This window comes from Puma concolor, chromosome B1 (genome assembly GCF_028749965.1).
Source record: "Puma concolor isolate L17-30 chromosome B1, mPumCon1.1.hap2, whole genome shotgun sequence".
Lineage (NCBI taxonomy): Eukaryota > Metazoa > Chordata > Mammalia > Carnivora > Felidae > Puma > Puma concolor.
The window spans coordinates 102,358,166-102,373,979 of NC_141670.1; the positions used below are offsets into that span (position 1 = coordinate 102,358,166).

At 35.5% G+C, this 15,814-nt stretch overlaps 1 protein-coding gene across 4 annotated transcripts in view; it reads right to left on the reverse strand.

Annotated features, from left to right (window-relative positions):
* The window catches only part of AFG2A (AAA ATPase AFG2A), a 362,101-nt gene that overhangs the window by 249,383 nt on the left and 96,904 nt on the right, over positions 1 to 15,814 (reverse strand). For all 4 annotated transcript variants that reach the window (XM_086704270.1, XM_025921597.2, XM_086704271.1 and 1 more), the window contains exon 13: positions 14,436 to 14,515. In XM_086704270.1, the coding sequence (XP_086560396.1) occupies positions 14,436 to 14,515 (80 nt within the window). The remainder of the gene's footprint in view (positions 1 to 14,435; positions 14,516 to 15,814) is intronic.

The window sequence follows — 15,814 nt, forward strand, 5'->3', positions numbered from 1 at the left end:
AAGAAACTGAAGAAGACACAATGAAATTGAAAAACATTCCGTGCTCATGGATTGGAAGAACAAATGTCAATATGACCCAAAGCAATCTATTCATTCAATACAATCCCAATCAAAATAGCATCAGCATTCTTCACAGAACTAGAACAAACAATCCTAAAATGTATATGGAACCATAAAAGACCCCAAATAGCCAAGGTAATATTGAAAAAGAACACCAAGCTGGAGGCACCACAACCCCCAACATTAGCCTGTATTACAAACCTGTAATCATCAAGACAGTATGGTACTGACACAAAAACAGACACATAGATCAATGGACTAGAATAGAAAACCCAGAACTGGGCCCACAAATATATGGCCAACTAATCTTTGACAAAGCAGGAAAGAATATCCAATGGAAAAAAGACATTCTTTCTAGTAAACGGTGCTGAGAGAACTGGACGGCAACATGCAGAAGAATGAAACTGTACTCTCTTACACCATACACAAAAATAAATTCAAAATGGATCAAAGACCGAAACGTGAGATAGGACACCATCAAACCCTAAAGTAGAAAACAGGCAACAACCTCTTTGATCTCAGCTGCAGCAACTTCTTAATCAACACGTCACCAAAGAGAAGAGAAATAAAAGCAAAAATGAACTACTGGGCCCTCATCAAAATAAAAAGCTTCTGCATAGCAAAGAAAACAATCAACAAAACTAAAAGGCAACCTAAGGAATGGGAGAAGATATTTGCAAATGACATCTGATAAAGGGTTAGTATCCAAAATCTATACTTACCAAACTTACCAAACTCAACACCCAAAAAACAAATAATCCAGTGAAGAAATGGGCAGAAGCCATGAATAGACACTTTTCCAAAAAAGACATCCAGATGGCAGACAGACACAGGAAAAGATGCTCAACATTGCTCATCATCAGGGAAACACAAATCAAAACCACATTGAGATACCACCTCATACTGGTCCGAGTGGCTAAAATTAATAACTCAGGAAACAACAGATGTTGGCAAGGATGTGGAGATAGGGGAACCCTCTTGCACTGCTGGTGGTAATGCAAACTGGTACAGCTGCTCTGGAAAACAGTGTGGAGGATCCTCAAAAAATTAAAAATAGAATTACCCTATGAGCCAGCAACTGCACTACTAGGAATTTAATCAAAGGATACAAAAGTGCTGATTCAAACAGGCACATGTACCCCAACGTTTATAGCAGTGCTATCAACAATAGCAAAATTATGGAAAGAGCCCAAACGTCCATCAACTGATGAATGTATAAAGAAGATGTGGTTTATATATACAATGGAATACTATTTGGCAATGAGAAAGAATGAAATCTTGCCATTTGCAACAATGTAGATGGAACTGGAAGGTATTATGCTAAGTGAAATTAGTCAGTCAGAGAAAGATCATGTTTTCAATCATATGTGGAATTTGAGAAACTTAACAGAAGACCATGGGGGAAGGAAGGGGAAAAAAGAGTTTCTAACAGAGAGGGAGGCAAACCATGAGAGACTCTTAAATACAGAGAACAAACTGAGGGTTGATGGCAGGGGCCGGGCCAGGGGCGGGGGGGGGGGGGGGGGGGACAATGGGTAATGGGCATTGAGGAGGGTACTTGTTGGGAGAAGCACTGGGTGTTGTATGTAAGTGATGAATCATGGGAATCTACTACCAAAACCAAGAGCACACTGTATTCACTGTATGTCAGCTAACTTGACAATAAATTATATTTAAACTGACACATATTTAACTTGCTCTGTTAACTTGCCATGCATCCCATGTACTATTCATCCCAATAACAGCACAGAAAACCAAGGCACAGAAAGGTTGAGTAATTTGTCCAAGATTCCACAGCTAGCAAATGGCAGAGGCAGGATATGAATACATATCTATTTGACTCCAGAGTCTACACTCTTTCCATAATACTATAAAGCATAAATAACTTGAAAGTTTTGTAAGCCAAATACACCATCGAGCCAAAGTAAAGCTGCAATATCTATAAGGGCCATCTTTTAAACCAGCACACAGTGAGGGAGGTGGGAAAGACTAATTTTATTATAGTTGAATGAAAATGCTTAATGGTATTGAAAAAATAGATGCTAATTAAGGAGAAATAAGCATCAAAATTCAAAAACCAAGAGCAAATACTATATAATGAATGTCAAGAATCAACAATGCCTTGAATTTTCTAGCTTAAAACTATGCTGTCAGATTAGGATCAATATTTCCATGAACCTAACAGTAAATAAACTATTTGAGATTAACAGGATATCCTACAAAGTAGAGGAATACATAGTGAGTTATATTCTCCAGCTGTCCTAGAGCTCTGTAAGCTGCATGTACTCTACACAACTGTAGTTTTGTATAAACTGTTAGCATAGAGAATGACATAGAAGTATGTATTTTTCCATTCTGCCATAATTTCCCAGTAAAAATTCCAAGCTAACATAGTCAATACTCATTACATCTGTATAGTTTTGACTCAAACACAGTATTAGAGAAACAAGTGATCTTTAAACTCACAGTTCAATATACGCTTTGCCAAAAGCAGTTTTTGGAAGAGAATTTTTTCACAGTCCTGGACATCCCCACACTATTGTCATGAACATAATCCAACAAAATAAATAATAAGGAACATATCAGTTCAAAATCATTTTCTGAAAAAAGCAGTCTCAAAATTAAAGCAGAGAAAATGCTTATAAACATGCATCATTTCCCAATGCCATAGATTCAGAAACAGTAACACAGAAGATTAAAATTCTCTAGTTATTATAATGAATTATTATTTGTAAAAGTTTTTATTAAAAAAATAAGGTTTTTATTTAACTTCAAGTTAGTGAACATATAGCATAATATTCATTTCAGGTGTACAACACAGTAATTCAACACTTCTACACAAAACCAGGTGCTCATCAAAACAAGCACACTCCTTAATCCCCATCATGCACTTAAACTCATCCCCCACCCAACTCACTTCTGGAAACCGTCAGTTTGTTCTCTATAGTCAAGAGCACATTTCTTGGTTTGCCTCTCTCTCTATTTCCCTTTGCTTGTTTGTTCTGCTTCTTAAAGAACACATGTGAGTAAAATCATAATATTTGTATTTCCCTGATTAACTTTGCTTAGTTATAATACTCTTTAACTCCATCCATGTCCTTGCAAATGACAAGATTTCATTCTTTTTTATGGCTGAGTAATATTCCATCGTGTATATATACCACCTCTTAATTTCTTTTAATGTTTATTTATTTTTGAGAGAGAGAGAGAGAGACAGCGCAAGCAGGAGAGGGGCAGAGAGAGAAGGAGACACAGGATCTAAAGCAGGCTCCAGGCTCCAAGTTGTCAGCACAGGGCCCAATGTGGGGCTCGAACTCACAAACCATATATACCACCTCAGTCAATGGATACTTCCATAATTTGGCTATTGTAAATAATACTGCTATGAACATAAGAGTGCATGTATTCCTTGGAATTAGTATTTTTGTATCCTTTGGGTAAACAGTAGAGCAAGTGCTGGATCATAAGGTAATTCTATTTTTAACTTTCTGAGGAAACTCCATACTGTTTTCCACAGTGGTTGCACCAGTTTGCACTTCCACCAACAGCATAAGAGGGTTCCCCTTTTTTCACATTCTCACCAAAACCTGTTGTTTCTTGTGTTGTTGATTTTAGCCATTCTGACAGATGTGAGGTGATATCTCATTGTAGTTTTGATCTGGATTTCCCTGATAATGAGTGAGGTTGACGAATTTTCATGTGTCTGCTGGCCATCTGTATGTCTTCTGACCCTTTTATAAGTTCTTTATATATTTTGGATACTAACCCTTTATCAGATATGTCATTTGCAAATATCTTCTTTTATTCCACAGGCTGCCTTTTAGTTTTGTTGACTGTTTCCTTTGTTGTGCAGAAGCTTTTTAGTTTGATGAAGTTCCAATAGTTTATTTTTGCTTTGGTTTCCCTTGCTTTAGGAGACTTATCTAGAAAGAAGTTGCTATGGCTGGTGTCAAAGAAATTACTGCCTGTTATTCTCTAGCATTTTAATGGTTTCCTGTCTCACATTTAGATCTTTAATCCATTTGGAATTTACTATTGTGTATGGGGTAAGAAAGTGGTCCAATTTCATTCTTCTGCATATCGCTGTCCTGTTTTCTCAACACCATTTGTTGAAGAGACTTTTTCCCACTGGGTACTCTTTCCTGCTTTGTTGAAGATTAATTGACCATATAGTTGTGGGTTCATTTCTGGGTTCTCTATTCTGTTCTATTGATCTATGGTGTCTATTTTGTGCCAGTACCATCCTGTTTTGATTACTAAGCTTTGTAATATAACTTAAAGTCCAGAATTGTGATGCCTCCAGCTTTGCTTGGCTTTTTCAAGGTTGTTTTGGCTAGTCAGAGTGTTCTGTTGTTCCATACAAATTTTAATATTGTTTGTTCTATCTAGTTCTGTGAAAAATGCTATTGGTATCTTGATAGGTATTGCATTAAATGTGCAGGTTGCTTTGAGTAGTATAGACATTTTCACATTATTTGTTCTTCCAATCCATGAGCATGAAATGTCTTTCCATTTCTTTGTGACACCTTTAATTTCTTTCACCAATGTTTTATAGTTTTCAGAGTATAAATCTTTTACCTCTTTGGCTAGGCTTATTCCTAGGTATCTTATTGTTTTGGGTGCAATTGTAAATGGGATTGATTCCTTAATGTCTCTCTCTCTGCTGCTTCATTGTTGGTGTAAAGCATTACCCTGATATCAAAATCAGGGTATAATGATAAAGCCACCACTAACAAAAGAGAACTACAGGCCAGTATTCCTTATGAACATAGATGCAAATGTTCTCAATAAAATGCTAGCAAATCAAATCCAACAATACATTAAAAAATCATTCATTACAATCGAGTGCAATTAATTCCTGGGTTGCAAGCGTGGTCCAATAATTGCTAATCAATCATGACACACCAAATTAATACAAGAAGTAAGAACCATATGATCATTAAATAGATGCATAAAAAGCATGTGACAAAGTATAACAACCATTCATGATGAAAACCCTCAACAAAGTAGGTTTAGAGGGAACATGCTGCAATGTAATAAAAATGTCCACTTTCACCACTGTTGTTTAACATAGTACTGGATGTTCTAGCCACAGCAATCAGACAACAAAAAGAAAGAAAGGCATCTAAATGGGCAAGGAAGAAGTCAAACTTTGACTGTTTGCGATGACATAGTACTATATATAGAAAACCTGAAAGATTCCACCAAAAATTTGCTAGAACTGATAAAAGAATTCAGTTAAAGTTGTAGGCTATAATGAATTATTATACAATGTGAAGTTTTAAAAACCATTCCAGTAAAACCTTCACTGGTTAGTACTCATTGGGAAGGTTGCTTTGAATTTGGGAATGAGCTTGAATTTGGGATAAGCATGGGTTCAAATGCCAACTTTACCATTTACTTTTTTGTGTAATCTTGTGGAAAAAGTACTTAGCCTCTCTGAACTTCAATTTTCTCAATTAATACATGGTGGGCTCATACCTTCCTCAAAATTAGACAAGATAGATAAAAGATCTAGCACAATGCTCAGCACAATGAAAATATTAATAGGTAGTAGTTATAAGCATTATCATTATTAGAATTATCACTGTTATAGGTGGCTTAACAAAGTTATCTTAACATATAAGTTATCTTAACATATAAGCTAACAAGGGGGGGTCTGGCATATAAATGTTTGCTGACACAAAGCATGAACTTGATGTATGATAGATTTTCAGATCAGTACATACATCCAGATTCATATTGCCAGCTCACCTGACTTACAACACAGTAGAAAGGTATCAAAATTCCTTAAATTTTGCCATGAAAACCACTGACATAATACTAAGACAAGAACAATTCCTCCGAAGCCTTTCCTAACGGCTAGGCATGCCCAAACCAGTAAGCCTAATAAACTACTGAACAATACTTTGTTTCTGTAAGATGTATTAGTAGGAAATTGCTGTGTATTGGTAAAGTTCTTTACATTTTAATGTTAATTGTGTACTAGCTGTGATAATAGCAAATATGATAATAGCTTGGCTCCTCAGAATCCTCAAGGAATGATTTATTTTGAATAGCTAAAATTTCCAGATAATATTTTTATACTTTTCAGATATATTTTTTAATTTTAAAAATAATTTTTAAAAGAATAAAAAACCTTCTAAAACAAATATAATATACTCATAAGATTGTTTTCTCAAATGCAGAAATGCTTGGATCAAGAAACAGACTAATGACAAGAAAATCTCTACTTGTTTGATTTCTTGGATCTATACCAAAAGAAGTTTTCTTCATCTTTTTTCCTACTCTCTTTTGTTTGTCTTCTAAATGAATTTTGCTTTTTTTGGAGGGGGGGAGGGGTGGATACTGATTCAGGATCTTCCTTTATATGCTCTAAATACAGCTACAGATATCCAGGATTTTGGGACCCAGTGATTTGAGTGCTTGCTTACTTGAGAAAAGACTTGATTAAAATAAGTTGGATTACAATAAAACAAGTGTGATTACAATAAAATAAGTCTGACTGAATGGCCTTCTGGGCAGAGGGTAACCTTTCTACAAAATGAATTAGTAAACCAAGGATGTCAAGGATCTTTTTTAAAATGTCTTCTCAGGGGCGCCTGGGTGGCGCAGTCGGTTAAGCGTCCGACTTCAGCCAGGTCACGATCTCGCGGTCCGTGAGTTCGAGCCCCGCGTCAGGCTCTGAGCTGATGGCTCAGAGCCTGGAGCCTGTTTCCGATTCTGTGTCTCCCTCTCTCTCTGCCCCTCCCCCGTTCATGCTCTGTCTCTCTCTGTCCCAAAAATAAATAAACGTTGAAAAAAAAAAAATTAAAAAAAAAAAAAAATGTCTTCTCAGTGACCTAAAAAGTATGATCTTCATTATTGTTGCTATCCTTTGTTACCATCTGATTATGCTGCTATCAGGTACATTATAAAGAATATCTTTGTGTATCCTTAGCACAACTGACAAATTTTGTGAGTCCAGACCCACTTTCAGAGTTAGTGTGTATAAAAACTATAGAAATATTTTGAAAAAAGTATCATTTAGCATGTCAGTTAATTTTTTAGAGCTGACAGTTGAATGTATTCCAAAGCTTACAAATGGTTCTTTGTAATGAAGATGATGGTGCTTCTATATACATAAGGCAGGTAACAAATATCCAAAAGACAGTCTCAGTGTTTAATTTTAAAAGAAAATTGGTTTACAAAGGATGCTAAAACATAGTGAAGTCAGACTCCGCTAACAACAAGCTAAATGAACCTAATCTCTAGTTTCTCAAAGTCTTCATTCCCTTATTCAAAAAATAAACGTCTGAGTGCTTCTTTGCTAGGCATTGTGCTAGACACCCAAGATAAGAGGATGAAGACATTGTTGTTCCCTTGAAGATTTCATAATTACTGGCATGTATGAATGAGGGAAGTGAATTAGGAAATACATATGTAGATCCTTCTAGTTTTAAAATTCTATTTCCTGTGTTGGTATTGTATAGCACTCAGGTAAAGTTATTTCAATATTTTTAATAAATAATCAAATTCAGAAACATTACTGACACCTCCAATTGGCAGTTCTAAACAGAAAGAAGTTAAACTCCTACTTGTCCAATTTGCTATTTGTTATAGGAGGAAATGGTGGCTATATTTAATGTTGATGATTAGGTGAAGGAAATTCTTTGGATTCCCATTACCCAAGCTGTCTTTGCCTTTTATTTCCACAGATCATTGAGAGCTAGCTACAGAATAGCATAGTGAAAATGTTTTATGGGCTGAGAAATATTCTTGGCTGACTTTCAAAGCTGCAGTAGGAAACAAAAACCATAAAACTGACATCCTAGGAAATCAAAACCAACTCCAAGGAAAAGTTTAAAAACAAATGTGTAATCAATAACATAATGAAATGATTTTATAAAATTTTATTATCTGCTAGAGATAGGCAACAACAATGGAAAAAAGATGTTCAGCTGTAGAAAATATTGAAGCTAGGCTTTCCTAAAACATTAATTCTCTTTTCCCTTCAGAAGTCAAGCCCCTTTTCTAAATTATTTCTATTCAAAAGTCATATAGTGCCATGGACTGAAGGGGCATTTATGGTATCTTAAAACGGGTCAAAAACTATAGCTATAGGCTAAATCTGCCCAGCCAACTGTTTTCTTATTTGATCACATATTCTCTATGGCTGCTTTTGCACAACAGCAGCAGAGATGAATAGTTGCGATAGAGACTATGGGACTAAAAAGAGAAGAAAAGAATTACTAACTAGGCTGGTGCAGAAAAAGTGTGCCAACCTCTACCTTAAAGCAATCTTCCTACCATGATGGTAATGACTAAACAGTTTGTTTTTCAATACTAAAATTGTCACAAAAATAATACATACATTTCCTTTTCAACTCTTTCAACAAAATCATTAAAATGCCCCATCATTTGTCCCTTCATATGATTTCTATAGACCAGCCTCTTGTGTAGCCAATTTACATTTTTTTAAGTTTATTTATTTATTTATTTTGAGAGAGGGAGGGAGGGAGAGAGAGAGGATGTGAGCAGGGGAAGGGCAGAGAGAGAGTGAAAGAGACAATCCCAAGCAGGCTCTGTGCTGTCAGCACAGAGTCCGACATGGGGCTCAATCCCATGAACCATGAGATCATGACCTGAGCCGAAACCAAGAGTTGGATGCTCAACTGACTATGCCACCCAGGTGCCCCTCTAATTTACATTTCTAAATTTTTTCTAGTGTACATTTTTAAATGTCATGTAGTTCCAAATGGTAGGCATCTGACTTTGTCTCTTAAAACTACCTCCCACACCCACGTAGTCAGTATTCATGCTTGGAAGAGACTTAAAAAAAGGTCTAAAGAAGGCTAGTCAAACACATACTACTCTGAACACAAGCATTACCTATGATAATTTTCATAGTGCTTGTAAAACACAAGGAAACTTTCACTTTAAAGACAACTACAATAAGAGACCTATGTATCCTACAACAACAAAAAATAAGACCCAATTTCTAATAAAATGCTGCAACAGACCATTTAAGTAGAGTCATACCTTTAATCTATGGTATAGTATTCAGCCACAGTGCATGGACAAAACACAAAACAAAAAGTAATTTATAAAACTATACATGTGTTTCATTTTGTATTTCTTCTTTTGTGCTCTTTTCCCTAGCATTTCTGTTTAATATTAAGAGTTTAAAAATGTCAAAACTATGTTATATCTGAGGCAATTAAGTATAAATTAGGAAAATCTGCATACCAGGAAATAGGCACTTAATTTAGCAACTTGAAACACAGATTTACAAAACAGTGGTTAAAAGTATTCAGGGGCGCCTGGGTGGCTTAGTCGGTTGGGTGTCCGACTTCAGCTCAGGTCATGATTTTGTGGTTTATGAGTTGAGCCCCACGTCGGGCTCTGGGCTGACAGCTCAGAGCATGGAGCCTGCTTCAGATCCTGTGTCTCCCTTTCTCTCTATGCCCCTTCCCCGCTCATGCTCTGTCTCTCAAAAATGAATAAATGTTAATAAAATTAAATTTATAATTCATAATAAATCTTCAATAAAATTAAAAAATAAATAAAGTAATAAGCAGTTATTGTTAGTTTCTCAAACACAAAGAAATATTCTTTAAATATTTAGATACATGAGAATCTTTATTCTCATGTGTATATGATATGATACAAACACACTTTTTGTCTCAAATCCTGACAGTATAAGAGGCAGCAGCAGTATAGTTCAAAGACCACTGAATCATAAGACATGAGTTCTAGTCTTGTTTAGACCACAAAGGAGTTATGTGCCTCTTCTCTTAACATCTAAGGGCTTCTGTTCTTCTGAAGAATAAAAGTTGCACTAGATGACTTCTAAGAACTTTTTCAGCTACAAAATTTTATGATTTTATGAAAATTTTAAAACTACCATAAATATCACATTAGAAAAATGCATAACCCTCATTGAGAATGTCATTTAGAGAAATGAAGTGCGCAAAAATTTCCTCTACAGTGTTTAGTGTCATGTATTCACTGAATTCACCTGAAATCTGGATATGCTGTAAAGGAGGCTCTTCAATTTTCTGACCGTTATTTTAAAATTTAGAATGCTGCTAAGCCTGGAACCTTCACTTTCAATGAAAGCTGGCTCAGAACTTCTTACTTTTTTCCCAAACCACTCCAAGTACCAATTCTGGACTATTAATCGCAATAACAGGTATACAAGAAAGTAGTTATTAATATCACAGATTCTCCAATACCTCACAGAAGATATTATTCCATCAGTCAGCTTTTAACTTGCACTTCATCTTTTTCATTTTTCTATGTATTTAACAAACTTTTTTATATTCTATTCATAAAACAATATCCAGAACATTTTTTATTTAACAGCACCGCTTTTATAAACCAGAACAGATCATCTTTCTCCCAAATAACAATACTATCTTTTTTCTATCTCTAAGATACAAACTTTTTTCATATTTAAAATGTCTGAGGTCAGAATGTCTCTTGGAGTTGTTGACTTCTCAGCACCATATCACAGTTTAAAGCTACATTTTCCTTGAGTACCTATGATAATGATTCGTCTTACAACTGAAGGCGTCTTAGACTGACAAAATGCCATAGTGTCTGCCAATCACAGAACACATTTTCTAATTTCCCAAGTGTTTCAGTGTCACCCACTAGAATGTAATTTCTGTTGGGACAGGATCCATTTCTATGTCTATTACTATATTTCTATCTATATGGAAATAATAATAATAGGTATTATTATTATATCTATGAAAAAATTATAAGAAACACTAAAGTTTTTTAAGCACTTACTAAAATGCTACGCACTATGTCAAGCCCTTTACGTGTATTTCATTCTAACAACCTAAAATTTGTTACTACTACCATCTCCATTTTACAAATGAAGAAACAAAGGCATAGAGAGGTTAAGGAAATTGTCCTAGGCCCTGTTCACTGTTTTATCCCCAACATAAAGCCTGCTGCAGAATGAGCATTCAATCAATATTTACAGAACAAGTGAATGAATGAATGCCTGCAAAGGAATCTAACAATAGCTCAGTTAGACAAACAGGGTCATTACTAAAGTAAGTCACAGAGAAAATGCACAATAAATACAAGTTTGAAAGGTTAGTTAACTACTTACACCTGGAATCCTGGAATCTATGGTATGGTAGTCGAGTCGAAAAGTGGCTCAGAGTATATCTGCTCTGCCCAGGCAATCAATGTCATCTAATGAGGAAGATTCAGGATCCCCTAACTAGATGGAATGTCTCAGACAGAGGAATTTCTTCTAGGCATCTCCCAGTTAGTCAGTGGCCATTGCCTCCATCAGAGGAGACTGGGCTAAGAGAATATAGTATATGGGGACTCACTTCTGAGGACCAGACTGCTGCCTCAGATAAGGCTGACTGATGATTTACTGCCCAGCTTGTTCTCTCCTCTCCACTACAACCTTGAAAAGGGTAAATTTTTAAGCTAGCTGGGAGGTGAGGCAGAGTAGTGGGGCCAACTGCCAAATGTAAAGTATCCTACCTTGCATTAATGCAGGGGCATTTCTGTGAGTTTTTTCTTTACCTATAAAACACTTAGAACAGTTTCTAGTACATAATATGCACTAAATGAATACTAGCTAATATCATTATTAGCCCTTTCCTACCTCAGTGCTTTACTGCTGGACATAATACCTATTTTCCAAAGTACTCTGCTACCTTAACAGCATTTTCAATTTTCCCAAATCTTATACAGATCACTAAAACACTTTGTAAAAGGAATCTTATAACATTTCCTCCAACTCACAGTATGAATTCAGAACATCCATAATTTAAATGGGCATACAGAAAAAGGCATCAGGCTTATTTATTTTTCAAGTCTCAAAGAAACTGAAATGGGACAGGGAGGAGGAGAAACTAGTGGTTGTCATTAGATACCTACATAAGCATGAAAAGTCTCTCATTCTACAAGCACAAATATTTCTAAAGCTAAGCAAACAATATACCTATGCTCTGTTTACAATGTGCTTGCTGGCGGCAAATCTCAGTTTCATAGCTAACTTGAGTAACTTCAAATAGTCAAAATAATTGATTTACCAAACAGGATAATAAGGACTAGCATATATCATCAATTCTCTGCTCAATTTGTTAAACATCTTAAGTTTAGAAATTAAAATCTTGATAAGAAGAAGTTTTTCATGCACTATCATTTCTGAACTAGTCATATGGGTTTGATTTGAATGTTATCACAGGAAACATAAAACTGTTGAACAAATGAAAGCAATAACTATTCTATATCACAATATTATGTAGAAATGCCTCCTAGTTTATGGAATTTTTAATTTTTCTATGTTTTCTATTTCTCTAACAATGCATAAAATTGGTTTAGTACCTTAGGAATTTTATACCGTTATCTATCAATAGCTGTTTATTTTAAAGTTCTAGAACCTGTACAATTCAAATAGCTGAAGAACAAAAACATACATGTGTAGGCTTTGTATGTTTTAGTTTTTAGGTGCCAGCATTCTACTTAGATAAAACAATCACTTTCTAGGTAATGCTAGCCCATCACAAAATTTAGAAACAAAGAAAAGAAAACAGGATAGCATTCTTTGAGATTCTTATGGCTATAAAACACAATCTATAGAAGACTTAGTGCACTAAAGGTACAACCAAAAATCTCTACAGTGGACCATTAGCATTATGTTTACTTATCAGCCTCATTGCTGCTTTCTAAAATGTCAACAAATGTGACCAAAAATTTTTCTATACAAAGGAAACAGCATTGAATTTATTTGAATTTAGCTTGAACAAGCCACTGAGGGAGGGAGGTATAAATATACAACATGATGAAGACTAGTAGGGGAAATTACATCTGGAGGCTGTAAATCATTAGCATCTCTTAATATATTTGCACCCAATTCCTACTGGGCCAAACTGCCTGCAAAAACAGGATTTTTCTATCAAATGCCTTGTCTGGTTTCTCACACCACTATATTTCAAAAGCATTTTATGAGAACTCTGCTACATACTCTACCTCCCATCCGGTTCATATTTAAACAATGTATCCTACCCTATTCCTTTTTTAGGCTCCAAAAAGGTCTGTGATGTCACAAATATGTGGCAGGTCATGCTACTTCAGCAAACTTCTCAGGCTTCTTTTTCTTCTCTTGTAGTTAAAGGTGAACTTGAGCTATTTGTAACCTTTTGTCGTGTCTCATCTCAGAAGTTATAAAAGAATTCAAGTACTTCAACTCATAAAATAAAAAGACTGGTCGGTATTGCAGGATATTGAATGGGTAGAGTGAAGAGTAGGACAGACTACCTCTTATAATAGTCTCCTAATGACAGTTTATACTCATCTCATGAGGCAGCTCTCCTCAGGAAGGAAGAGAGCACCAATGCCTCTTATAGACTTTAATATTGGGGACCTACAAGGTGCCTTCTACCATCACTGTAATTATCATCAGCAGAACTTTTCTAATAAATATATACATCAGGAAGCTATGCACAAAGCACACACATTAACATTCTCTACATGAAGTACTTACAGCACATAATCCTTAAAAGGACCTGTAAACATTTGTAGAGGAAAAAAATCATACTTGCAAATAGTGCACGTGCATGCATGCACCTATACATACACACACATACACGTACATACATCTGTATACATATATACACGTTATTTGAAATGATATAAATAATCTTTATTGCTTGAGATTCAGGAATAAAACTATTAACACTAATTTTTATTCTATTGTAACTAGATTTTAGGAAACATGGTCTAATCTAGAGAGTATTAAAATCTTTTATTATAATTGGTTTTACTGTATTGTATAATTATTTTTAATGGAGTGTTGCTTATAGTTTTTATCATACATTTATAACAACCAAAATTCTGATAGGCAGTGCTGGGGGGGGGGGGTCTCTGTAAACAGGGGTATCTGTAAATAATAAACTATGAAAATTAACTCAAATGCCCCAAATGGATATGAATACTTTAAAAAAAAAGGTATATGGGGGCACCTGGCTGGTCAGTTGGTTAAGCGCCAGACTTCAGCTCAGGTCATGATCTTGTGGTCCATGAGTTCAAGTCCCATGTCTAGCTTTGGGCTGACAGCTTGGAGCCTGGAGCCTGCTTTGGATTCTGTGTCTCCCTCACTCTCTGCCCCTTACCTGCTCATTGTCTCTCTCTCTCAAAATAAATAAACATTAAAAAACACTTCTAAAAAACGTATATGAAAGTATTATAAAATGAGAACATAAAATAGTTGGATATAAGAAAAAACTTACATGAATTAAAAATTATTTTATGGAGGCCAAATACATTGATAAATAAAATTTGTATAGGAAATACTATATCCTCTACAATGTAATCACTGATATTTAATTGCAGTCCTATTAAATATTTCTTACCTGCCCCTTTCAACTGCTAAGGCATCAAGTTCATCAAAGAAAATAATGGAAGGAGCCACTGCTCTCGCTTTTCGGAAGATCTGGTGAAAAAAGTACCACATTAACTAAAGATTAGCAAACTTCAGAAACTCTGCAGTTGGGTTTTAGTTTGAAAACTGTTAGGAACTAAATCTATTATGTACAAGTCAACCAGCCCAATCATGACCTTCAGCGGGTAACTTTACTTCTCTAAACTTCAATTTCCACATCTATAAAGTGGAGGTAATGGTAAATGCTTGCCTCAGAAAATTATTTTAAGAATTGAATTAAAAAAAAAAAGAATGCAAAGCATTTAGCACAGTGCCTGGAACATAGTAAGAGCTCAGTAAATGACAGCTATTATTAACTATCATAAACACATGTTTAAAAGAAAAGCCATAAACATGTAAAATCAGTTATAGCTTAGCATATAAAATACCCATAAACCCCAAAGCCACATTCCTTGCTCATTTCTGTGAAGACAGTATGGGAAAGTAATGATTGATGTAAAGCCAGGACAAGAAAAATGATCAAAACTTGGAAGAGCCAGAGCTGTGGGAGGGGGGATGGGCTAAATGGGTAAGGGACATTAAGGAATCTACTCCCTGAAATCAATTGTTTCACTATATGCTAACTAATGTGGATGTAAATTTTAAAAATTAAAAAATTAAAAAAAAAAACTTGAAAGAGCATAGACTGATTAGATCAGAAGTCAATCAGACTATCAACGTTAGAGACTGGCCAGACAGCCATGGGGGGCGGGGGGGCGGGCAACATATGGAAATGGCCTAGAAAAAATCAGCACAGGCAGAAAGAAATCCAAAGGTGTGTTTCCTGTAACCTAGACCCCCATTTTCTGGTCACAAGGATCATGATTATAAAAATCCAAAACGGTTACCGTAACATTATTAATAAACATTTCCTTTTTTCCTACAACTGCCATTGTCTACATTTTAAAGAAATAAAAAAATAGGACAAAAGTAACTTAAATTTTTTTTCTCAGATGAAAAATGAAGTATTCTAATTTCTAATACTCTTGGGTTGGCACCCAGGTATTCACAAATGGAGACCATCCAATCCATTCCTGGAGACCATCCATTCCATTGCTGTTTGTGTGTTCTTGTCCTTGCTTAGCTTCTGAAAGAATACAGGCTGTCTGTGTGAGGCAGACTAACCTCTGCTTAGCAAGCCAAAACCTGTGGTCAAATTACTGTAGTTACCCAAGTCCAAGTGCCCTGATTTTGCATGAATTTACCAGTTGTGTAGCTTCCGCTATATGAATGAGTAGCCTATCAATCAGGAGCTGGCTTGAGGCACCTGGGTGGCTCAGTTGTTTAAGATGACTCTTGATTTTGGCTCAG